The sequence below is a fragment of the Pelodiscus sinensis genome, chromosome 21, assembly GCF_049634645.1.
Source record: "Pelodiscus sinensis isolate JC-2024 chromosome 21, ASM4963464v1, whole genome shotgun sequence".
NCBI lineage: Eukaryota > Metazoa > Chordata > Testudines > Trionychidae > Pelodiscus > Pelodiscus sinensis.
Window position 1 is genome coordinate 804239 of NC_134731.1, and position 26148 is coordinate 830386.

The 26148-nt window shown below is 56.6% G+C and overlaps 1 protein-coding gene and 1 long non-coding RNA gene across 2 annotated transcripts in view; one reads left to right on the forward strand and one right to left on the reverse strand.

Annotated features, from left to right (window-relative positions):
- The window catches only part of RTN4RL1 (reticulon 4 receptor like 1), a 62609-nt gene extending 46909 nt beyond the window's left edge, over positions 1–15700 (forward strand). The window contains exon 2 of the mRNA XM_075904469.1: positions 13875–15700. Coding sequence (XP_075760584.1) covers positions 13875–15238 — 1364 coding nt within the window. The 3' untranslated portion in view covers positions 15239–15700. The remainder of the gene's footprint in view (positions 1–13874) is intronic.
- LOC142819217 (uncharacterized) lies at positions 501–23743 on the reverse strand. The gene is made up of 4 exons (XR_012897018.1): positions 18418–23743; positions 3017–3269; positions 2348–2633; positions 501–790 (listed from the first exon to the last, which is right to left on the reverse strand). It is a non-coding gene; the product is annotated as an uncharacterized LOC142819217 (long non-coding RNA).
- Positions 23744–26148: the final 2405 nt, after the last annotated feature.

The following is a 26148-nucleotide window of genomic DNA, read 5'->3' on the forward strand; positions in this document are numbered from 1 at the left end:
TCCCTAGGTCACGAGCGGAGTGACCCTGCTCAGTTCGCTCTCGGAGGGGGGAGAACTGTGACGTAGTGGGGGTACCTGGCTGGTTTCTATGCTGCTGGCTCTGGGGGAACCCCCACTGGCTGCCGTGGGTACCACGACCCAGCAAAACAGGATGAGTCACTATGCAAACCAGTGGCCAGACACCCCCCATGGAGAGGAACAAAGGAAGGTGGAATGCTGCCTTGGCTGGGGGGCAGGGCTGGAAGTGAGGGAGTTGGTTGCTGGCTGTCGGAGGGCATGGAGGGGAGCCTAGGAGAAGGGGCTGGAGTTTAGGGGCCCAGTCTCCCCCATCCCAAGGGGGCCTGAGGCATCCTAGCCCAGTTCCTGTGACCAGACTACATCGGTGCTGCGCTGAGCTGGAGGAGCAATAAACCACCCTCAATTCCACTGGCTGGTGCAGTCTGTTTGTGCCATTTCGGGGTGCAGGAGACGGGGAACCCCCAACGCGCCGTCACACAGAGGCATTTCCGGATGGAGCTGAGCAGTTTTGTATCCAAGTCACCGCACGCCTCCATTTTTTAATGTATCGAAAGCTGCTGCAGACTCTCGAGCCCAGCCCCGCATTACGAGACGGCACGGAATTCACTTCCACTTGCTGTGCAATTCACAGGTCCTTATCTCCCAGGCCTCTCTCCCGGTGCCCACTTCTGCCAGCGCCGCGGAATCGTAATGATGCTCAGCGCAATACAGGTTCGCACTCGTTCATTAACCCTCCGACAGCCCTGTGAGCCAGAGAAGTACCATCCCGAGGCTGTGGGTCAAGGAAGAGCACAGGGAACAGCTGTTCACATCCCTCTGCCGCCTAACATGTCACTTTGGGCTTCCTGTTGCTTGGAGCTTGAGTGCAACACAAACCCAGGCCTCACACGCTGCTTAGATGCTGTGGCGCCACATAAACGCAGATGGACACCCTGCTGCTGTCTCCACAGCTCCTGGCAGGCTCAGGAGTAGGCCCACTGTATTCACAGCTCTCCAGGGGACCCAAGATCTCTGCTACAGGCAGCCCCGGGCCCTGCCGCCCTCCGAGCCGGGCGCCCCTCCGCCCCGGGCCCTGCCGCCCTCCGAGCCGGGCGTCCCTCCGCCCCGGGCCCTGCCGCCCTCCGAGCCGGGCGCCCCTCCGCCCTGGGCCCTGCCGCCCTCCGAGCCGGGCGCCCCTCCGCCCCGGGCCCCGCCGCCCTCCGAGCCGGGCACCCCTCCGCCCCGGGCCCCGCCGCCCTCCGAGCCGGGCGTTCCTCCGCCCCGGACCCCGCCGCCCTCCGAGCCGAGCGTTCCTCCGCCCCGGGCCCTGCTGCCCTCCGAGCCGGGCGCCCCTCCGCCCCGGGCCCCGCCGCCCTTCGAGACAGGCGTTCCTCCGCCCCGGGCCCCGCCGCCCTCTGAGCCGGGCGCCCCTCCGCCCCGGGCCCTGCCACCCTCCGAGCCGGGCGTTCCTCCGCCCCGGGCCCCGCCGCCCTCCGAGCCGGGCGTTCCTCCGCCCCGGGCCCCGCCGCCCTCTGAGCCGGGCGTTCCTCCGCCCCGGGCCCTGCCACCCTCCGAGCCGGGCGTTCCTCCGCCCCGGGCCCCTCCGCCCTCCGAGCCGGGCGCCCCTCCGCCCCGGGCCCCGCCGCCCTCCGAGCCGGGCGTTCCTCCGCGCCGGGCCCCGCCGCCCTCCGAGCCGGGCACCCCTCCGCCCCGGGCCCCGCCGCCCTTCGAGCCAGGCGTTCCTCCGCGCCGGGCCCCGCCGCCCTCCGAGCCGGGCACCCCTCCGCCCCGGGCCCCGCCGCCCTCCGAGCCGGGCGCCCCTCCGCCCCGGGCCCTGCCGCCCTCCGAGCCGGGCGCCCCTCCGCCCCGGGCCCTGCCGCCCTCCGAGCCGGGCGCCCCTCCGCCCCGGGCCCTGCCGCCCTCCGAGCCGGGCGTTCCTCCGCCCCGGGCCCTGCCACCCTCCGAGCCGGGCGTTCCTCCGCCCCGGGCCCCGCCGCCCTCCGAGCCGGGCGTTCCTCCGCCCCGGGCCCCGCCGCCCTCCGAGCCGGGCGCCCCTCCGCCCCGGGCCCCGCCGCCCTTCGAGCCGGGCGCCCCTCCGCCCCGGGCCCCGCCGCCCTTCGAGCTGGGCGCCCCTCCGCCCCGGGCCCCGCCGCCCTCTGAGCCGGGCGCCCCTCCGCCCCGGGCCCCGCCGCCCTTCGAGCCGGGCGCTCCTCCGTCCCGGGCCCTGCCGCCCTCCGAGCCGGGCGCCCCTCCGCCCCGGGCCCTGCCGCCCTCCGAGCCGGGCGCCCCTCCGCCCCGGGAGTTGCTAGCCCCAGAACACTGCTCCTGCACATTAATGAGAGGGACTCACGTTTCACACACGGCTCTGGCATCACACGGTAGCATCTGGAGACCAAAGGAGCAGGGTGAAAGACGAGCTCTCTACTCCGGACCTGGGAGACAGAGACATCGGATCCAGACCAAACTGGGAGCTGGACAGAATGAGACCAGCGCTGTCTGAGAAAGGAAGATGCTACCAAGGCTGATGCATTGAAGCCCTGCACGCCTCTCTCCTTCGGAACTGGGCACCGCTGAACGGAGGAGGCGGCGGATCCTATTTGCTCCTCATCGCACCAACACAAGGGCATTTAATACAACTGAAAAAAGAAAGAAGGAACGAGTAGCTCTTTGCCCAGCATACCATTAGCCCGTGGGACACCCCGCCAAGCCAGTACTGAGGCCAGGGCCTTCGCAGGATCAGCCCTTCAGAGACACAATGCTCTTGTATACGGACCATCAACCCTCCTGCTTCAAAGGGGGAGCCGTTCACTAGCACGTGGCACTAGGACAAGCTTCCCCTGGGCAGGTTATTCTGCACTTGGTCACTTGTGTGAAGCTTTGGCAGCTGGATTCAGGGCCTGTTCCCCAGCGCTACCTGGCGGCTCCTATCTACACAGTGCAGGGAACTCAGCCGTGCACGCAGGAGCCTGGAGCTGAGCTCTCAAACCCTCTGCTCCCTCTACCTGAAAATGTTTCTCACCAAGAAGCAGAAACTCGGGAGGCCCCAGCTAGCGTGTGGTCCAAGAAAGGACGGGCGCATCTCTGCTGTCTCCTCAGCCTGTTCACTGCCTGGCTCCCACTGAGCTTGTGTTCCTCTCGCTTTACTGGGAGACTGGTGGATGGCTGCTGGGCCAAGAAACACGTCCCCGCGGCTGTTCCGAACGAAGGCCTTTGCACGCCCGGGAGCAGCGAGGTCCCTTCCCGACAAAGGAGAATCCAAGTTGCTGACGATTCTGCCAAAAGATGCAGGCAGGTGAGCCAGACGATCAGTGACACCTAGGACTCCATAGCCCCTCTCGGGGGATCACAGCTTCCAGCCTCTCCCTGAGGACTCCCGCCCTCTGCCGTCCCTTCCCTTCGCTTCGCTCTCAGTCCAGTAGTGGGATACCTTTCCTCCCGGGGCCCATCTGTTCTTGCCTCAGCTGACTAGCTGGGCTACTAACCGCCAGGACATCACCTCCTCTTAAGACAGAGCTCAGCCCTCTCAGCACTGATGGCCCAGGACTCCCGCACACCAGCTGCTGGGAGGCCACCACCTTCAGCACTGGTCTGTGGGCTCATGCCTGGAGCATTAGACGGGGAGGGCTGGGCACCTGGGCTCTACCAAACTCACTGTTTGACTTGAGGTGAGTCACAGCTCCGCTGCCTCAGTTTCCCGTCTGTAAACTGGGGGTGATAATTGCCTCTTCCCAGGGTGTGTGATGTGCCACGCGGGGTGCACAGCAGGTGCCAGCTGGAGACAGTGTGTGTCAATCACCCTTATGCAGCCGTGCTGGGGAGCGTGGCTCCGAGCTGCCCAAAGCAGCTCACCACGGAAGGTTCCTTTCCCGTGGGGCTGGGTGCGTCCCTTCCTCATGCCGTGGAGGGAAGCTGCGTGGCTCCTCCCAAGGCTTGAGAGCGCAGGCAAGCGCGGGGCGCGTCTGAGTTACAGACCAATCTGCCAGCTGGCGGGTGGCATCTGCCTGGACTCACCCGCCACTTAGAATCACCAGCTTTTCTTTAAGCAGCTGGAAGCAGGCTGCAGCGCACGCTGGTGTCCCCAGGCCCAGCCGGAGCCTCCCAGAGCCCTGCCTTGCTCCCCGCCTCCCTCCCAGCCACCCTGCAGGAGCAGGAGGCGGGGCAGGGCAGCAGAGACACTCTCTTGGCATAGCCACACTCCCAGAGATGGGGGAGCAGCTTTGCCCTTGTCCCCGAGGCGTGGGGAGCCAGCAGCAGTCAGCACCTCCCATCTCGGGGGGCTCGGACTCCTGGGCCCCATCTCTGCCCCCAAGCCAGCGAGACCGACTCACCCAGCCCCCCTGCAGCCAGGCTTGGGCTTGCTTCCCAGGCAAAAGGTGTCACCAGGCTCAGGTTACGGAAAGCAGCAGCCACTGTGTGTGCAGGGGAGACACTCCCGCCCAAATTCCCACGCCGCTACCTAGCTACTGGTGCTGTGCCTGGGGAAACTGAGGCACGGCTGGGGTTACTACAGAACAGCAGACTCACATGCGCAAAGCCCCCAGAGTGGAGTCACAGCCCTGCCCCGCACCCATGGGCCTGGCCACAGCCCCAGGCACCCCGCCCAGCCTCGCTCCCGGAGAGTCCGTGCAGCATGTGGCAGGTGGGCGCTCAGCTGCCCACGCCCAAGAGCTGCAGCGGGCTCCCCGGCAGCTCTCCCCGGGGAAGGCGCTCACTGGAGCCAGCAGCCTCCCACTCCCATGCTACACCCAACCAGCAGGCCAGCTTCTCCTGCAGAGGGAGTCTTATGGCCAGCCCCAGGCTCTGCCCTGTGCAGGGCACAGAGGGCTGGAGGCGGCTGGTGCCGCCCGGGGGCTGGGCAGGCGTGACTGGCACTCAGCCGAGCGGAAGCAGTGTCTCCGTGCTCACGGAGCAGAAGGTGTTTTCCAAAAGGGGGTGAAACAGAGAACAGACGAGAGGAGGCTGCACACGCCTTCCCCGCTCTGCGCTTCCATCCCACAGCCCCCGCTGCGGCCCTGCTCTTCTCTCCTCTATCTACTGCAGCCTGAGCCAGCGGCCACGGAGCTGGTATTTCCCAGGGCAGCGTGCCGTGCCCAGCCAGGCCCCTGCCCGAGGCGAGGGGCCAGGCTGCTGGCGGGGGGCGGCGTGCTGGACGCGTCATTGCTCTCTTGCCCTGCGGAGTGGGGAGCCAGCCCCGGTACAGACGGGAATCGGTGCTAACTCGCTGCTGAGGATCACACGCGACAGACAACCCTGCCTCTCTCTGCATATTTCAAAGCAGTGTGATGGCAACCAACGGAAAACAAAGGAGTGAGTCAGAGCAGCCCTCCCTGGCCAGTGTGCCAGGGAATCCAGGGTGGCCCTCACTTACCCTGCCCCCACTCCAGAAACAGGCCTCAGGGCAGGGGCTGTGGCAGCACCATGGCAGCATCGTGCAGAATTACGGCGGGGGCCCAGCACATGAGCTTCCGCCCAGGGGGGTCTGCGCTCATGGGCTTTGGCTGGGTGTGCGGAGGCGGCTCCGTATTATTTCGGCTGCAATCAGAGACCGGGGCCCTGCGATCTCGCAGGGAAAGCTGCAGCTCCACTTGGGCTGGGCCTGCTGCTTAGCACAGTGGTTGAAATGGCGCCGCGGCGTGTCCAGCCGTCTCGAGGTGGCGCGTGGAAGCAGCACAGGCCAGGGCCAGCTCCCTGTGCACAGCGTGCTCTCCAGGCGCCCGGCACTCGCACAGCGCAGCACCTCTATTGCCCGGGGAACACGTTCAGGGCGTTTGCCTGGGGGCAAAGAGGCATTTTCCTTGGCGCTCGGCGTGCAGCCGCCTCGGCCCGACGTCTCAGCCACTCGGAGGGGCAGCGTGGGCTGCTGAGCGAGGGGCGATTCTGGGTCCCTTTGCTAGTCCAGAACGCTCAGGGATTCGTTCGGGCTGAAGGTCAGAGAACGGGAGGGGCCAGCTCCATGCAGAGGGACCTGGGGCTGTCCAGGAGCCCCACAGGATGGAGCAGCCCCCCATGTCAGTCAGCTGTCGGATTCAGAGGGACGGAGTCTGTGGGGAGGCATTGGGCCCTGCCCAAATGAACGAGAAAGCTATTGTTCCAAAGAGAGCTATTGATTTTTGCATTATTACACTAAGAAATTTATAGTCCTATGGTTTAAAACCGCAATAAGAGAAAATGTGCAAGCTCAAAAATTTCCCAATGACCTTGCGTTTGACCTTGTGGAGGGGGAGTAGTTAAATGCCTCCTCCACCCCATATGTGGGGCAAGTTCAACCCCAAGGGGGCCCTGGGACTTCTGCCAAGAACACGGCCCAGGCCTGCTGCTGTCCACGTGAGGGGTTGCAGAGGAAATGGGGTGTGTACAGGCGAACGCAGGCAGTGGGGTATCTGCCCCGTCCAGCCCGAGCTCCCCCACTCTCATGACCCAAGACACTGCCTGCTGCTCGGCCGGAAGCACCGCACACGTGTGCTCAGAGCGCGGGAACCTCTTCTCCTTGCTTTCCCGCAAGCCTGGACTAACAGCAGCGCCCCTTGCAGGCACAGCGCCTTGCTTACCGCAGGGGGAGGCCGTCCCAGACTGGCCCAGGGCTCTGGCTGCAGCGTTGCAGGGACAGAGGAACTCGCTGGTGGGGAGGGAGGGCCGAGGTCTGTGTGTGCGGAACTGCTCGAAGGATCCCAGGCTCCTAGTCACCCTTGGGTGGGGTCCAGCGAGGGAGGTGTGTTCTCCCCCCACATTTCCTTGGGTTCCAGAGGGAGCCTCTCAAGTGCCACTAGAAAGGACGAGGGCGCAGATGAGGTTCAATGGCTACAACTGTTGTCTGGGCCCCAGCTCTCCTGACGGCTCTCCAGGGTTCTTCCGCCCCACGATTTCTTCCCGCTTTCCGCAGCACCGTTCCTTCTGCACCCCCTGGCGGGCCGCCGCTCTGACACAGCTCCCTGGCAGCGGACAGGGACGGGACCAGCACTTGCAGCTTGGGGCAGGCGGGAAAAGGGTTTCCTCTTGGCCAGAATAACTTGGATGTTCCCCCCGGCCGCCCACCCCACAGCTGCGTGGAGACGGGGGCCTCCCTGCTCCGCGCCTGCCTTTGAGGTCACACTAGCTATTAAATCGCATCTCGCCTCACCAAATGAGGCAAAAACAAAACGATCTCCAATGATTTTTATGTTCCTCAAATGTTCCAGAACTGCCGGCGTGGATATGGGGGATTGGAAGCAGCTGTCACTCTCAGAAACCATCATTCCAAACAGCTGGGGTCTGTCAGTTAGTTACGATGCCGTTTGCAGGGAATGATGAAGGTGGCTGGGTGGCTGGCACTCACCACACAGAGCGCACCCGCTCCCAGAACTGGCTCTGGCATCCAGGCGCTGCAAGCAGATGGCTCATGGAGTGAAGGCGCAGCGGCTGCAGGGGCTGTGTGGTGTGCGTGTAAGCCGCACGCCTGCTGGGCGTGGTGCACTGTCCCAGGGAGTGGCTCTGCGGCCCCCTGCAGAGAGAGGAATCTGCTCTACCACCGTACTGATGCTCCTTCGCCATCCTCCCAGCTCTTGGTGGCTCCGGGGAGGCCAAAGTCCAAGTGGTGGCTACTGGGAAAAGCAGTCTGGGTGCAGGTCTAACCAGCCCCAGCCACTGACCAGCGGACCCATCCAACGCCGACCTGAAAGGCAGAGCCTTCTCGCCAAGACAAAGGCCCTGCAGCACGTGGAGTTGTGCCAGCCTGGGCTTCGCTGCTAACGGCCAGTGTGCAGACGTGACATTCTGCCATGGCTCCCAATGCCCCTGGGCGCTTTGCTTTGCCCTTGTGCCTCTGTCTGTCCGGGGCTGGATGATGAGAGCCTGGGCTGATCGAATCAGGGTCTTGGATGGATCTAGGCAGCTTCATTACAGACGCTGGAGTTGCACCGGCTGTGAACTTGGTCTCAGGAGGGTGCGAGGAGCCTGATAACACTGACCGGCCCCGGACCCTGCTCCAAGTATTATTTCTAGGGTCTGGGGTGCAAAAGTACATACACTGGCATAGAGAAATCTAGGTCACTGCCCTACAGTGCTTGTGAGGAACTGCATGAGCCGGCCCATAACAACCACAGCAGGTGACCCATGGAGGCCCACGTGGCCCCTGCCACAGACCTGCTGTGCCGAGCAGGGGGAGATCTAGGAACACTCGGAAGGTGCTTGACCGATCCCAGACAGGATCTTACCTTAGAACGAAGGGCTGTGCTCAGCTAACCCCAAGGCAGCTGGGCTGTGTCTGGCGGGTGGCACCCAGAGGTACCAAGCGGATTCCAATCGATCCAGACCAGTTGCTCTCCTCCCTTTCAGACTGCTGGACCCATTTCAGGCCTCGGACTGGTCTTGCGAGCCCCGGGGCTTCACCTCACTTAAAAACGTAGTGGCAAAGTCAGACATAAAAATCCAGAAGTGTCTCCGCACACTGGGCCTGGCAAACTGCTTACATTCTCATTCCTCCCGCCTAATTATAAATCAGCTGGAATATAAATATTGTACTTCCACCGCAGCGTGCAGCGCGTGGAGCAGCATCCACACGCCACTGCCTGAAATCGTACCTGGTTCCCACTTTGCTAGTGCTTTCTATGTAGCCTAGAGAAAGAAAGTGGTGTAGCAGATCTCTGTGCAGCCTGGTTGAGAGCCACTGGTTCGGGTCTTCTCACCTGCTCAGGCCTGGCTCTTTACCTCACAAGCCCAAACGTGGGAGTCAAGCCGAACAGCCATGCAGGCGAGTTCTGAGCTTGCACAGAGCCGAAGAAGAGCCGGTCTCCCTCCCCAGCAGAAGCTGGTCAACAGGAGAGATTCCCTTCCCCGCCTTGTCTCTCTCAAAGCTAGAGTCCTGCGTGGATACACAACTGGTAGCTGCATTTGTCTCTGCCAAAAGGGGCTGTGGATACGACGCCTGTGGCTCCAATGTGGATTTGCTGGGCTCTGCGCATAGCCTGGGATGACAGCTGAGGAGCGCATTCCTTCTTGTGACATAAACAACTTGTTCTCTCCCCTTCGGTCCAAGCCTTGGCCTGTCTCGTGAACATGGCCAACTCCAGTGATCAACACCCGGCTCCGGAAATACCGCGGCACAGGAGCGCCCCCCCCCGCTACCCACCGGCTCCCCCTGCTCCTCCCCTCCCTCTGGCAGCAGGCAGCCCCAAGTGCAACTGCAGCCGACCTGATCCCCGGCAGCTGGAGTGCCAGTCAGGGCAAGGCTCAGGCTGCACAGGGGCCATGCAGGGCAGGGTTGGGGGCTGGAGGTGCTGAGTCCATCCCGCGGCACCAGCTGACTCCGCCATGTGGGTCCTGCCATTGGCCAAGGAGGGTCCTCAGCCAGGTGCCTGGGCTTGAGGGCTTTTGACACATATTAGGGCCCTACCGCCCATTTGAGCCCTGGGTTCACCCTGCTGCCAAAGGGTCACACCTGGAGCCGCCAGTCCCAGACCCAGGCCCTGGGCATTTAGCCCACATGGGCCTACCACAAAGCTGGGGATGCTCTCCGGGTGAGGGTCTCGGAGGAGGGTTTTCCCCTTTCTCTATGCAGCCTCCCTACTAGCCCCGTGCTGGGGCCGGTGCCGGGGCCGGGAGAAACGGGCCCCACCCTGCACGGGAAATAAAGACGTTCTGTCGCGTTGGCGCACAGACGCTGGCCCTGGGAAGCCCAAGCCTTGGGCGCAAGGCGCCAGCCTCCCCTGCGCCAGGGAGCACAGTCCCCCAGGGCTGCGCACAGGCAGGCCTCAGGCATTAATAATGCATGCGGGAGGAGCAAGCCGCCCTTCCAACAAGGCCGAGACGTTGCAAACAAGCAGGTAATGAAGAATATTTATAATGATGTTAGTCTCTCAGTGAGCATAATGCTGAAATAAGTAACACTGCAAGCTGGACACGTCCAGAGATAAATTATTTCTAGCAGGCATTAACTAATGCCTAATTAACAGCCAATTAAAAAAAAGGCTGCATGGGAAATAATTCAGACAGCCCCATGCATTCACTCCAGCCAGTAAGAAGCCAGTGCAAGCCAAGTGAATGCAGAACGATCCCGTGAAAGGCAGGAGGGGAGGAAACAAAGCCTCACGCACGTGTAGTAACAGGCGTGTGAAGCGCTCACAGCATCCTGGCATGTTTACCAGTGGCGACAGTGCTGCATCTCCCTACAGCAATTCATTAACAGGTTCCCCACCAGCATGAGTCTGTTCAGCTCAGAAGCGCTCCCTCCCTGGTCAGTTCTGACACGCGAGCCAATGGCACCGTCTGCTCCAGCCTCCGCAGGACGAGGCTGAGCGCTTTGCACTGGAGATAACAGAAGATTGTTCGGCACATTAATCAGATTCTGGCTCTCTGGTGAGGACGGCAGGCTGGGCGCACAGCTCCCCAGCAAGGGTGCACGGCCCAAAGAGAAGCTCTCGGAAGGCGGGGACGGGGGGCTCCGATTTGGGGAGGTCTCCCTATTCCAATTCAGGAAGGACTGAACTGCTCCGGATCAACGCAGAGCCATTTGACAAGTCACTACAGGGGACCGTATTGATAAGCTTGGGGGCCCACCAGTGGCATGGGCCAGCCACACACTGGGTTTGTAGCGAGCTCCAAACTGACCAAACCCAGGCTTATCCCCCAGCGTAGCAGACAAACGACTGACGTGCGGGCGTACGGCCAACGCGCCCTGATCACCGGCAGGTGGGCGTGAACCTGTGACCTCAGCAGCTCTCCGCCGCATGAACCAAAAGCCAGCTGGCGCTCAGCTTGGGCTGCAGAGCGGGCGTCACTCACCCGGGTCAGCGGCCTCAGTGCCTCTGGGTTACATTTGGCTCCAGCTCCGCGGGGTGTCTAGAGAGCTGCCTGGTTTCTTCTGCTTCCCCGCCCCGCCCCATCTCTGGAACAGCAGCACTTAGACTGCGGCCAGTGGCAGCTGGCAGCCAGCTCCTGTCGAGCTGGGCCGCCCCAACGAAGAGAAACCCCTCGCCGTGGGGGCTCCACCACAGAACGTCCACGCGCCCATCTCCGGACAGAGCCAGACGACGAACCCGCCGTGCCTGGGGCTTTGGAAAATGAAATCAGACTGTCTGTGCTTCCTTCGAACCCTGGCTCTGGGGCGGGGCTGGGGAGGAGGGTTCAGGGTGCAGGCTGCCTGGGGAGAGAGGACAGCCCCAGGCCTCTCTCACCACAGCATCTCTCCATGGCCACTGCACTCCAGCGGGCACAGCTGGGGGAGGGTGCGTGTCCCCGGCCGGGGCAGACCCAGGTTAATTGGCCTTTTGTGCTCCCCAGCCAGAGAGAGGACTGCAGCAAACTGGGCATTTTCCCCTGGCTCCCTGGCGAAGGGGAACAGCCTGCGATGCTGCTGTACGACTGGGGGGAGGGTGCCTGGGACAGGAGGCTCAGGTTGGGGCACCCCCGGCCAGCCAGGCGATTGTCTCAGGCCCAGCCAGACGCTGCTGCCAGGGGGCTGCGTACTGAGTGGGTGGGCCCAGCCCTTCCCGCAGCGGAGGCATCTGGAACGCAGACAGACAGACAGACGGACTGGGATATACAGAAAGTATCAGACGACGTTAACGCAGGAGCACCTGTCAATTGCAAGGAGGGGCCTGACTCTCTCATGCGGCCCCTGGGAAAGGGGTGGTGGGGGCCGTGGGGTGGAAGGCGTGTGGCCGGGGCAACCGGTCCTCAGCCTGCCCAGGCCACAGTGCTGATCCCCCGCCCGCAGTGCCACACAGAGTGCGTGGGGCTCCCCCAGCGATGTACGGGGCCCGGGCTACGGCTGCCTGAGTAGCAGCAGTGGCAGCTGGGAGTCCCGGCTCCCTTCCTGTCCCGTCGGCAGGCCTGCTCCCACGTGAATTCACACCCACGCTGTGCCAGGCAGGGCCGAAGCAGACCCAGGTGTCCAGCGTCACTGCGCTGTCACGGCAGCCTGTGTCATAATCATCACACATGTGCAAACCGCCCACCTCATCAGACCTTTCCCTCAGCTCCCCCGTGCGCCTGGTGATGAGTGTGTCACGGAACAGCGTGTGTGACCACGCTCACTTCCTCTGGGGGAGCCACTCTCCTTGACTCAGACCCTTCTGCGTAGACATTTGTGAGAAGGGGTTTTGCGCAGACAGAGAGCAGCCCAGGGGTCTGTGCCTGGGGAGATTCTGCTCACAAGCCCCGATTGCTGGACTTCAGCCTCCCTCTGTACAATGGGAGTAATGGGACCTCACACCCCTGCCCAGCGCTTGGCGAGCCAGGGACGAAAAGCACTAAAGCCGTGGGAAGTGCTGCTTTTCCTACCTGCCTGCACATGCTGATGGGCTCTTTTGGGCTGCCGTGGAGAGGGGCATGAAGAGGTCAGGGCCACTGTGAGGGCATTAGATGGGCTCATTGTAAAGGACCAGAACCCTCTCCCCCTAGAAACCAAACACAAGTAGTAGCCGCGCCAGATGGCAAGCGAGTGCTTCCAAAATGCTTCTAACAAGCAGCAGCAGGAATCGCGGCTTTTATGGAACAGGGATTCCTGACAGCAGGCCCTCCGTGGGCAGGCGTGCAGAAATGGGAAACACCCACATCTGCAAATGCAGTCCTGTGACCTCGGCAGGGGAGGGCGACAGAACTTTTGCCGGCCTCACTGGGCCGGGCTCTGACTCTCTGGACGCGGTTCTGAGTCCTCTCACCAGCACAGAGAAGTGATTTATTGGGAGCCCTTGTGGCGCGCGCACCCTAAAACATGACAGCGCTGCTTTCAAAGAGCGGAACCACATGGACAGGGCCCTCAGAATTAGCCATGGAGTGTTCCGAGAGGTGAGCCTGCTTCAGCAAAACCACAGAGTCTGGGGGCACTTAGAAGATGAATGAATTGAATCAGCACTGATGTCCCAGTCCCAGCTCCGTAGCCTTTTTCTTTCTTTTTCTCTTCAGCGTCTGAGACGAGTTGTAGCTCACCCATAATAGCCTACGAAATGTGAGTCTTTCAAGTGCCATCGGACTCCTGGTTTCTCATGCTATACCACATGAGAAGCCAAGAGGAGTTTCTACTCTCCTCCCACCATGTGACCTGAATCCTGGACCCTACCCCAGCCTGGTGCAGTGAGTTTGGGAGGGGATGGCGGGAAAGAAAGCAGGGAGCTAGGAGCAGGCGAAGGAAGTGCACAAGGAGAGAAGGCTGGCAATGCAAAGGCTGTGACCATATTTCCTGCCCCTTTATTCTCGGAGTCCGGTGTGTGGTCTCAGAAGCAGGAATATGTCTGAGCACCCGCTTCCAGATTCAGTTTTCAACTCAGCACCTTCTCCAAATGTGGACAAAATTGTATTTCCTGGGAGTCTCTTGTTCTTTAGATCCCTAGGCTGCTGCTTACAGGGCCTTGAGCTGGGGAAATCCCTCATTCCCCGGGTGCCAGTGAAGGGGCTCGGGCTGGCTGGTCTCTCCTTAGTACTGGAAGAGCTGGAGGATCCGTGCGAACGGTTACTCGTGAGCATGTGTGACACACTTGCTCCCCTTGCTTTGCTGTGCCACACGGGGGCTTTACGCACATGGCCATTGTGAAAGATCGTGCTACAGACGTGTTGCACGGATGCAAAGCAACACACGCGCTCTTCCCATTGCAAGTGCTGGCCCCATTTATACAGGTGCAGTTGTCAGGGCAGCCACAGCACCACGTGACTAAGGAGGCCAGCCACACCCCACAAGCCACCACCAGGGAATAATCAAAACAAGCCCCGCCGGTGAGTACGAGTATCTAACCTGCTCGTCACAGTCTGCTTGTGGGTAATTTATGGAGAGAGAAAGTGGTTGAGTTAATTGGCCACATTTTTCAGTAGGAATAATCCTCCCAGCTCTAATTACCAGGCAGGTGGCTCTGAATGATTTACAAGATGTCGTAATTCAACTGACCTTGTTCTCTCCTTTTCTTGAACAGGGGGTTATGTGGAGCTGCTCCTGGTGCTGCTGGGATTTGAGATCCACTTCACTGCAGGCTGCCCTGTGGACTGTGTATGTTACCCGTCACCTATGACTGTCAGCTGCCAAGCCCACAACTTTGCATCCATTCCAGAGGGCATCCCAGAAAACAGCGAGCGGATTTTTCTGCAGAACAACCAGATCACATTGCTCCTGCGAGGCCACTTCAGCCCATCCATGGTCACCTTGTGGATCTATTCCAATAACATCACCTTCATAGACCCAGGCACCTTTGAGGGGTTTGCCAATCTGGAAGAGCTGGATCTGGGGGATAATCGCTATTTAAGGGCTTTAGCCGCGGAGACCTTCCAAGGGCTGGCGAAGCTCCATGCCTTGTATCTGTACAAGTGTGGGCTGAGCTCGTTGCCCAGCGGGATATTTGGTGGCCTCCACAACCTGCAGTATCTTTATCTACAAGATAACCATATCGAGTTCCTTCAGGACGATATTTTTGTTGACCTGGTCAACCTCAGCCATCTTTTTCTCCATGGAAACAAGCTGTGGAGCCTTCATCAGAACACATTCCGAGGGCTAATAAACTTGGATCGGTTACTCATCCACCAAAACCAACTCCAGTGGGTCCACAGGCGAGCGTTCCATGACCTCCGAAGACTGACCACCCTCTTCCTGTTCAACAACAGCCTCTCTGAGCTCCAGGGCGAATGCCTCGCGCACCTGGGGGCCCTAGAGTTCCTCAGGCTGAACGGCAATCCTTGGAGCTGTGACTGCAAATCCCGGTCACTCTGGGATTGGTTGCGCAGGTTCCGAGGCTCAAGCTCCAACGTGATCTGTGAGTCTCCGGAGCAGATGCATGGCAAGGACCTGAAGGGGTTAAAAGCAGAGGACTACAGAGACTGTTCAGGGTCTGAGTCCCTCCACCAGATCAAAACACACACTTTCTCCACAGCAGACAGAGGAGCCTCCAAAGACCGCTACCCACCCCACTCCTCCAAGGAGAAGAGTAGAGAGAGAGGGGTCGAGCACGGTTTACACAGCAGCCAGCCAGCAGCGCCCCCCGGATCACGTCAAGGTTACAGAAAGCCCAGCAAGAACTGCACCAGCCACAAAAGCCGCAACCGAACCTCTAAGCCAGCGTTGCTGGGGCCACAGAAAAGCATTCATGAGGTTCAGGACTACGTGCCTGACTACCAGCACAAATTCAGCTTTGGCCTGCTGCCTACAGCACCACCCAAGCGGAAGGGTAAATGCACCCGGCGGACACCCATCAGACCCCCCAGTGGAGTACAGCAGGCGGCGGGGAGCTCGATCCTCAGGGCCTCGCTTCTAGTTTTTATAATGGTGTTAGTGGTCATAATACGCTGAGCTGGCTGTGTCCGATAGTGTCTGTGCCACCACCAATCTACAAAGGACCAGAGTTTCTTTTCTTCTTTTTTCGTACATGGAGGATTTGGCCTTGGGAAGGAAAGAATGTTGTTTAGGCTTTTGATGGTCTCCATACCTGGACGAGTGGATTACAAACATGAACTATACACAATGCACCCAGCAGGGAGTGGATTAAAGGCATTATCACATGCTTGTCACAAACAGCCCCAACCGAGCACCTACAAAAAGCCAACATCACGCAAAAGGAGCTAATCCTTCATTAATAACAACCGGACAAACACGGACAGTCGCTGTGCTCTAGGTGAAACCCTGTTCATTTGAGAGGGCTCCGAAAGACCCTGGGATTACTGAGGGGAACATAATTGCTGTACAAATGATCACCAATTAAGCCTACACCATGTATCTGAAACTGTGTGCAAAGACACGTACAAAATGTATCATAAGGACATTGGTTCTCCCGCATTTTAGCCCTTTTGGCTCAAAACCCACAGGCCACAGCTGGCCAAAATCCTCTTGGAAGACAATCTCAGACCGCTGTATCTCTCAGGCACATAGCTGACCAGGGCTTGCCTGCTCGGCTCAGAGTAGCCAACTACCAAAGGAAAGACTTATTCAAGAGGGACACTCAAAACTCAAGTGACATGAAATTCCTTCAGAAGGTGCATTTTTTGTAACCCTGTTCACATATAAAATAAACAAATGCACAGGTTCCCTTCCTCTCAATTATCCATATGTATGTCTGATCATGTTTATAAGCTATATGGAAACTGTATCTTCAGATGTAAGGATTGTATTGTTGAATTTATAGCAGAAGAACAATGTATGATTCTTGCTAGAAAACAATCGGCAGCAGTGTCTGCAGAGGCAGGGCAGCGCCCCCGCCCGGCTCAGCGTATGCAGGAGGGAATCATAGTGGACCAATGTTCTTAGCAATGTAGAGCACTAGATTTGGGGGAATTTTTTGTATGCAATGCAACAAAGTCGGTATCTGAAGAGCCAAAACTCACTCTTATGACCTAATTTCTGATCTGTCACATGCTAGGAAGAAAGGGAGTAATTCGAAAGCTTCCAGCCCAGCATGCACAGCTGTAGTGCTCCGTCTCCTCGGAAGCACCAGGAGGTCAGGGTAGATGTTTCTAGCAAGTGCTCAGCAGTGTTAGCTGTGTGAGGACCTTTATAGCTGGTCTAAGGTTTTCACTCCAGTGGTAGAGTAGTGCAGGGGCTCCCAAGCCAGCCCTGACAGCCTGGGAAGTGATGGGGTCGCTAGCGTGGGAGACACAGAAAGGGGCTGGAAATGATGAACTGGGAATCGTACGGAACAGAGTGCCCAGGACTTTCGTCCACGATAGAAAAACGTACAAGGCAGATATACGAAGGGGGTTGTGGAAGAGAGGGCTGGATGGAGCAGGTCTGCCTGCCCATCTACCCTCCCCCACGACCCACTGGCAGTCCCCTGTTCAGCTGGAGGGGCGGGGAAGGGGTGTGTGGAGTCGGGTCGTGTGCAGGCTGGCGTCTGGTGGAGATGGCAGTGTTATTGACCAGAGATGATGTAACACAAGCAGTACACAGTAATTCCCTATCAGAGTGGATATGTGAGAAGAAAAAAAGCCACTTAAGTTAATGAAAAGAGGGAAATAAAAATTATCTTGGACAAGCAAACCCTGTTTTTCATTTCCTAAAAATACTCCAGCCACAGTGGCATGTCTGGCCTGGAGCTGATGTTTGGAGGCAGACAAGAAGGCCTAAGGAAATGGTTCGAGTTCTCCAGCATGTAGTCAAGTGCTTGAGCAAGGGTGTGCTGGCTCACTGAAACCTCAGGAAAACTCCTGTCCTCCACACAGTTAGCCTCCCAGGACAGCTCCCGCTCCACACGCATCTGACTGCAAGGTGCATGGGATAAGCCTGCCCTGCCCCTGAGCTGGGGCAGAGACCTCTACAGAAATCCCTGGAACTGGAAAGAGAAACCCCTTCACTGGATTGTTCTGGGGGCAAAAATGTCTCTCTAGGTTCAAGGATTTGCTGCTCAGGAATCTGGAGATGTAATCGGAAACAAGGGCAGCATCTCCCGCTTGCCTCCCAAAGAGGGAGGGAGAGCGGCGAGCAGAGCCTGTATTCTTCGGCAGAGTTCCTCCTGAGTAATGGCCAGAACAGTCCTAGAGAGAGGGAGGAAGGGGTTACTCAGCTAGTGCTCTGGGCCCGCTCTACCCAGACTCCTCTAAGCCTCCACTAAAGGGATGCCCAACGCAGCCAGAACCAATAACGTGTGATCCGCAATCGCTCCCACACACTGTAGCCAATAGCGGCTGCATGTGTCTGGCCCTGGCCCTAGACATCTCCGAGTGTTATGTTGGTTATTGCCTCTCCTGCTCTGGAAATCAAAGCTCTCAGTGGGAGAATGAAGAAGAGAAGCACTTTCTTAAGTCTGCCTGCAGCTCCCATCATATGGAAGAGCAATGTCAGCACAGGGGGTGCTAATGGTTGGGGTGCACCAGGCACCACGGACTTGGAGATGAATTCTATTAGAACAGGCTATGCCCAGCCCAAAAGCTCAGTTGTATTTCTAGTATGTGTCTTTCCCCTCTGAGATGCGCATCTTGCCTCTAAACGGCAACTCCACGGTGCGTCACATCACATCCTCTGTCAGCCCGGTGCCCTGGCTCCTGCTGTTCAAAAACGGAAACTAAGACACAAAGAATTGCTAGACAGGAAAAAGCCCACGTGATCCATTATGGCCTGTAGGATTCTCTCACCCTCCCTTTATTACCGTCTGCCTCTGTGCCCACTCGTCCAACGCACGGCCATGTCTGCCGGGGTGTAAACTCATTTATGCTCAGGACCCAATTCCACCCTCACTGCTCCTGGGACCCGTCTGCCACAGCCCCGTTTGCTCCCGCGAGACGGCCCGTCCCCTTTCGCCCTCTTGCCCCAGAGTTTGCTTCTGGTTTCACAAGGTCAAACATCTTCCTACCTTCTGAAGGCATCTGGGTCAGTTCAGCAACCTCTCTCCCCTGGGGAGCCACCCCTCCCCCACCTCTTGCAGTAGAGGCTCTTCTGTCCAGCACAGGGCATAAGACGACCCAGCACCTGGAGGGGGGTCTGGCTAGAAATAAGGCCCCGATTTTCCACGGTGAGGGTAATTCAGCATTGGACCAACTTACCAAGCCACATGGTGAATTCTCCATTACTTGGATCCTTGCCTCCAGATGGGATCTCTTCTGAAAGGTTTGCTCCAGCTCACCCGCAAGTCCCAGCCTTGGTGAAATGCCATGAATGGTGTTACACAGGCCAGACTAAAATGTTCCCTCTGAGTCTCCTCACACATCAACAGCCCCCAGCCTCACCGGCCTGCCCCTCTAAGAGTGCAGAGGGGTGCGAGAACAGCTCAAGTCCCAGAGAGAGGAACAGGTCGGTCCTTGAGATGTGTCTTCTCAGGGCTCTCAGCTGTGGGTTGAATCACTCCTGTGTAGGACAGCCACAGCTTTCCCCGTAACTGCCCCCTGGCTCTCTGCTGCACCCTCCCCAGGGCAAGAGAACTGCCCCACAGAACCAATGAGCAGGACTGAGCTCCAGCCCCCCAGCTGTCCTCTGCAGTGGCCCAGGAGGCGGTTTGCCTACTCTGAGCTTCCCGCAGTGGCCCTGCAGGCTCTGAATTCCCTCGGGCAACACTTAATGCGTGTTCATTCTCCACTCTGGCCGCCCAGCTGCCTCGCTGCGAGATTCAGCCGTGCTCTCTAGTCCCTGCGTTCGTCACAGGCCAGATCCAAACCCTTCCAGCAAACGGCAATCTCGGAGCTTTCCTCGTCTCATCTGCGCAGACACATGAACAAACCCACCCTTGATTAGGCCTCTGGAAAGTCACTCGCGGCGGATCTATTTCCACTATGTTCCTGAGTGTGGCTGAATTCTCAATGTGTCCAGTCTCTCCAGAACACTCTGCATATCTCCCTCCATTCTCCTGAGCTCTTCCCCTACCTCATCGAGCAATCTGATCCTCTCTCAGGCAGCTCCCCTTCCTCCTCTGTAAAAACAGAATCAAAATAACTGTTTAACGAATCAGCCATGAGCCATTACAGTCTCCCTTGTCACCAATTCCCTGCTATCATTTGGTAATGGACCAATTTTCTCTTTTACCTTCTGTCTGCTCTGAATATATCTCCAGAAGCTTTGACTATGCGTGAAAATATCCTCTCCAGTTCACTGCTTGCGATCTCTTTCTGCTCCTCTAATTGCCCTTTTAACTTGCTTCTCAGTTTTTGTACCCATCTCCCTATCCTCCCCTTTGCAGGTTCTTAACACAGTTAGAACTTACATTGGTAACACGTGTGTGTTTAATAACACATGGCAGAAGATGACTGCTGTGTGGTGCGTCCGATCACATGCTCTCTGGACCAAACAAGGCCCATTTTAACCCCCTTGATCAGCACATGGCTCACTTGCGCCTCCTGCCATTTGCCAGTGTTTGTGACTTCTGGTGCATGATGCTAACATGACTAATTCCAGCTTTGCTAGAAATCTGTCTCCTGAAAAAGAAGCAGGATAAAGGGGACTGTGCAGTAACGCTCTTGTCTAGCTCTGTCTGGGCCACGTGGAGAGGAAACAAAACAGGTTCACCAAAGAGAGGTGGGACCTAACCCGAGTAGCAGGCAACAGCAAACAGCAGCTCTCCCGACCTTAACGCTGGAAGAATCGTGAACAACTTACATTGCTCTTCACTCCCACAGAGCCCTTGTGCTATTGACAACCGCAGGGTGACGTGTACCACTCACCACACACCGCTTTTAAAGGACTTGCTAGAATTACTCAGAACCTCCATTTCTTTGCCCAATTTGTTTATTTTAGTCTCATCTCCTCCCTGACTGAGAAGATGTTCTAAGTGCTGCATGGACTTTCACAAGCCCTGGCCTGAATGTTTTCCACATAAAGTCTGGACCCAAACAGGAGGCCTTAGGATTGTTATGCACATTATTTAGATTTAAAAAAAACTCACCCTGGGCTTCCAAAGGCAAAGGTCTCTCTGAGGTCAGCAGGAGTTTGGCCACAGGGAAAACTAAGCAAGTGCTTTGGGGTATGGTCTCAGTCTGGATTGTAAACTAAGCAGACTCTTGCTAAATCCTCAACACAGGATATATATATATATATCACACACACACACACACACCCTGGCTTGAACCGAGCTGAGCAAATTGTTGCTACTTAACAACTATGAAATAGCGAGTAACCCTAATAAAGCAGTGTCCCTCCCCAGCATCACTGCCAATGTGCGCTTTATCCGACCCCCAGATGAGTCAGGCGGTGGCTACTCACTCTGTGGAATCAGCAACAACATGGCAAGCCAAACCTTACCCCAAAACACAGCTGCATAGCCACATACCCCAGAGCCTCCCGGTACTGGAATCATGGAATCACGGGACTGGCAGGCACCTGGAGAGGCCATCAAATCCAGTCCCCTGTCTTCACGGCAGGACCAAGCACCATCCAGATCATCCCTGGCAGCTGTTTAACCTGCTGTTAAAAGTCTCCAGTAACGGAGAATCCACAACCTCCCTGGGCAATTTATTCCAGTGTTTCACCACCCTGACAAGTAGGAACTTTTTCCTAATGTCCAACCTAAACCTCCCTTGCTGCAAGTTAAGCCCATTGCTTCTTGTCCTATCTTCAGAGGTTGAGGAGAATAATTGTTCTCTCTCCTCCTTGTAATCTTTTATGGGCTAAAAAGCTGCTATCGTGTCCCCTCTCAGTCTTCTCTTTGCCAGACTAAACAAACCCAGTTCTTTCAATCTTCCTTCACGGGTCTTGTTTTCTAGATGAGTCGTCATTTTTGTTGCTCTTCTCTGGACTGTTTCCCATCTATCCACATCTTTTCTGAAATGTGGTACCCAGGACTGGCCACAATAGTCCAGTTGAGGCCTAATCAGTGCAGAGTAGAGCGGAAGAATGACTTCTCGTGTCTTACCACACCACACTCCTGTTAATGCAGCCCAGAATCATGTTGGCTTTTTTTGCAACAGTGTCAAACTGTTGACTCATATTTAGCTTGTGGTCCACTATAACTCTAGATCCCTTTCTGCCGTACTCCTTCCTAGACAGTTGCTTCCCATTTTGTATGTGTGCAACTGATAGTTCCTTCCTAAAGAAGATTATAGCTCTCTATATACCTCGGTACAGAGCGCAATATATCTGAGTCTAACCAGTGCAAACCAATCTTCCCAGGAGACAGGTGTTAAAGAGAAGATACAATTAAGAGAAAGGCCTGTAGACAGAATGTCATTAGCTAACAACATCCCAAGCTCTTCAGTCAAGGGTTAAAGAAAAAGGCATCAGGATTCCGTTCAAGAGCAAACTGTCATTATCAAACAGACCATAGATCTCTGAGCCTGCCACAGAAAATAAAATGTCTATCAGTCATTCTCTGACTTGTCTGAGAACAGATTGTAATTTCTTCCCACTTCAGACCTTTTGCTTTCCAGAAAGGTGGATGTCTCCAATCTGGCCAGCCAATGCTGCTCTTCCCATTCCACAAAGTAACTTTTCGACTTACAGCAGATGCCCCCCAGCTGTACATCACACAGAGTTCACTCCCCCACAGAGGGTCTCCTGGACCCAGAATTCCAAGCCAAATCCCAGAGGGTTTTGCATTCCTGCCAAATCACTTTTCTTAAAGAGCTTGTGTGGCTTCCCCTGATAGTTAGCTGCAGGAGTCTAGTGTCGGTACTTCTGAAGTCTAGAACAGCAGGGAGCTGCCTGGCTACCCTCTTACCCACCAGCATGGGGCTGTTCCACTAAGAACCTAATTTCTGGACTCTCCCCGGGTGGCCCTGCCCAGACACTACGCTTTTGGAGAGGGGGGAGGGGAGGATTACATAGCATATAGTGCCGTATAACTGGGCAGGACCAAGCTGCCTTCAAAAACTAGGGAAGCTAGGATCACATTTTCATCCAATTGCTGCTATGAAAAGAGCCCGGAGGACCCCGGTTCCCAGCTTTTACAGAATGCTATTTCCAAACATAAGCCAGGGAAAGGACTCCGTGAAAGAGCAGAGCCTGCAGAACAGTGGGAAGCAGAAAACAGCAGCCAGCCAGCCCGGCTGGTCGCAGTGCCCTGTGCGGCAGTGGGAAGGCTCCTCAGCCTCTCGGCTCATTATTGTCCCAGCTTGGCATGGCCAGAGCAGTGGAAGCTCAGAGCACTTCCATGTGTGGAGCCCTTCTCTACAAATTACAACAAACAGCAAGCCAAGTGCTGGCAGCTCGGCTCCACTCACTGGGTTTGCAGGTTAGCTCAGCAGGGCCTGATACATTCAAGATCACCGAATGGCTGAGATGGGCTCTCTGCAGAGCCGGCACAGGAGGATGCTGAAATCCCTCCCTGGCTTGCTGTTCCGTGCCATCAGAATGCTGAGTGCTCACGAGGCCAGGACAAGACCCGGCCTGGGCACCGAGAAGCTGATGGGCTAAGCAGTAGGACAGAACAAACATGCGAGAAGATGCACAGGGCGGTTCTACCGTCCGCTTGGCTTTGGCCACCTCTCTCTTCCCAGGAGCTGACATGGCTCCTCAGTCTCAACACCAGGGTGGGCGGCAGCCCTGTTGACGGGACAGCAGCCTGTAAGGGCTGCGTGGCAGAGGGAGCCTTGGGCAGGTGTTGCAGGGATGGAGAAGGGACCTGGGCACTGGGATTTGGAAAGGGGCTCTTTCCATGTGCAAGGGCCAGCATAGAAGAGGGGAGGCAAGAGCACAGGGACAGAGGCTGGTCAGAAATGGCAGCAGACACAGGCAAGGGTGGAATCATGCAAAGTCCTGAAAGGAAGGAGGACACACCTGGTTCAGAGGCGAGGGGAAAACCAGAGGCACGATTCCAATGGGAGACTATGGCCTGAGCAGCCATGCTACATGCCACTGTCCCTGTCGGACCCACGCCTGTTGTGGGCTGAATGGATTGGAGGGGATGGAGCGGAGACTCAGGGAGGGCAGAAGTAACACCAACCCTGGTGCAGAGATCCATTTTTTGTGCTCAGAGGCTGAGATGGGACCGCACTCGGCGCAGCTGCTATGCCTAGAGTCCAGGGCGGAAGGGCCCATCACAATCTACTCTGACGTCCTCGTAGTGGTCAAACGGCTCTCCTCTGGTGGCACGTGACTTGCTCTCTGGTCAGCGCTGGCACGTCATGCACTGCCTGCTTGGGAGCCAGACATTTGCCTTAACTGTCTGCGCACATCCAAGGGGAAACATTAAGGGAGTTTTTACGACTATGAAATAGTTTCTTTTCAGCGTACCAATGGAACGGTGGTTTCTAATGAGATTCACACCAGGGACAGTGTCCGCTACACTGCTCAGTTTGTTTTCTATTTTGCCTACTCTTTTTCTTTTTCATAGAATTGGAAATAAAGGCAATTCCATGGTCTGTGCTGCTCAGGGGCTAGTAACCAGGTTGCCTTTCCAGAGTTTTTTCTGCTGTGCAACTTTGGCCAAGCTGAAACCCTTCAAAGGCAGCTTTTGGCACTGGAGACAGCAGGCAAAGGGCAGCCAGGGTCAGCTCCTCTGGGCTGCTAACAAACAGTGCTCCCAGGCCCCTCTTCCTTGCAATCCATGCCCCTGGCTCCGATCTCAACACACACACTGTGAGGAACAGGCCCTGAAGAAAGGCAGGGGCCGGCTACAGAGGCTGCCGTGTCACACCATGTCTGGTGGCAGAGTCTCATCTTACTGTCTTGTGAGTTGGAGGGCCCAAATTGGCTCCTACTGAAGTTAATGCCAAAACTCCCACTGGTTTCACCATGAGCAGAGCCAGGACACGATGCTGACAATAACCTGACCCACTCTGTTGACTCTGTCTGCGTAGCAGCATCTCTGGCAACCTCATCACTTCCCTGGGAAAGGAGCCAAACAGTTCCCTCTATCAACTGCAGCTCTTCAAAACACTCAGCTGAGGAGCGGATTGCTGCTCTCCAGAGGACATTCTCCAGACTGCCATAGCGAAGAGTGGGGCAGCTTCTGGACCCAATTTAGGAAACGCTAACAAATTAAAACCAAACAACATGAAGCAACATTTGGGAAGTCCAGGACTTCGCCGTATGCTCTCAGACACTGCAGTCCTTGTCAAGAGTTTACTCTTAAGATCCACTAATGGGATCTATGCCATCAAATGCCCCACTGCAATGTATATTGGCCAAACTGGACAGTCTCTATGGGAAAGCCAAGTCTACAAGCCAAATTCACAGAGAAAGGTTGGAACTTAAACTTGTGAATGAAGTTAATTCTCATGCAAATGGTATGAACCGGGATATCCGCTGGCTCACCCATTATTAACCAACCAACCAACGAAAGTGCAAATGGTTCTTCATGGCTGTGTAGACTCCGGTGTTGGTCATCTTCCTTTCCAAGTGCTAACTAATGGTTCTTATCAGCCTCTTGTAGCTATTTAGTCTTTAAGGTGCTACTAGACTGTTTGTCGTTGTTTAAGTTTTGCCTGTTACAGACTCACTTGGCTATCCCTCTGAAGCTTATCTACTCACTGCCTTTTTTTCTTCCTCCCCTTCAATTTTTTTTTCCTCCCCCCTTATTTATTCTTGGATCTGGACTTCCAATACTCTGGTCATCTGGTCACGTGCCCACGAAAGCTCACGATCCCATAGACATGTGGTGTTAGTCTCTAAGGTGCTACCAGACTGTTGGTTGTTTGTTACGTTTTTCCTCTTACAATCAGTTAGTTCTCTCTTCCAGCAGGTGCAGGCATCTCTGAGAGCCCGTCTCTCATCCTGCAGCAGAAGCTCCGTCACAAACAAGATGTGCTCAATGCCCTTCCCTGCTCATCCAAGCTGCAGCAGCATTGAGCCTGCTCATGCATTCACATGAGCAGAGTCACAAAATATGCAGGTCCTCCAGCTAGGAGCAGTGGAACTTGCCACAGCCCAAAGACGGGCTCTGAGGTCTACGAGATACAGTGACGATGATTACCCCATTAAAGCAGAAGGAGCCTGCCACTTTACCGCCCCGCACATGTCACTCCGGCTCTAGCTCTGACCGTTGCCTGCTGATGGTCCACACTTGACTGCTTGTGGGCAAAAGCAGCGGCAAGAGCCAGTTTCTTCAAAGTTACAAAAAAATAAAACCCTAAAAAAGATCCTGCTGTGTTTATAAAGTTGTTTTCTTCCTGAGCGATACAGCATGGTGGTTTTAATCTGAAATTTCTTTTTAATCATAGCAGGAGTCCCAATTAGCGCGTTGGGTAATCTTTCAAGTAGAGCTGGAGTTTCATGGTCATAGTGAGCAAAGGAAATCTACAACAGCAGAATAACGGGAGCGAGCGAGTGCACACGCACGCAGGTGCCAACGTGTGCTTCAAGGCTCCCAGAAGCACCACCGCACTACTGCAAAACTAGGGCAGCTTTCCTCTGCAATATTTACATTCGAACAGGCCTCCTGACTTTCCAGGCATCACGTGTCTGACAACTACAGTGAGGCTGGGTGGGGAAGAAGGGATCATCATGGTACATCTTTACCTAGTGAGCTGCAAACATCAAACCAGCAGCAGCTTCCTCTGGGAAAAACATTGCGCATGTTCTTGCTTCAAAACGCAGGCATGTAATTCAACACATGTGCTTCTGACAAGGCAGCAGAGGGTGGATGGGGGGGACCTGCCAGTGACCTACTTTCTTTTGTTGTGGGAAGTGCTGATCTCGATGCAGAATTCAGCAGAGAGCAAAGCAGAGCTACCGAGAAGGGACCTGATTCTCCTCTCTTCCGCCCGTTTTTACTGATGTCAGCAGTTACTCCTGATTTACACACACCTAAGTGGCAGGAAAATCAGACCCCGCGTTTGTGGGAGGCAGAGACAGCACTGGTGTAACAGTGCGTGGCCCCAGGTTGCCAAAAAGGAGATTTAGTCACACTG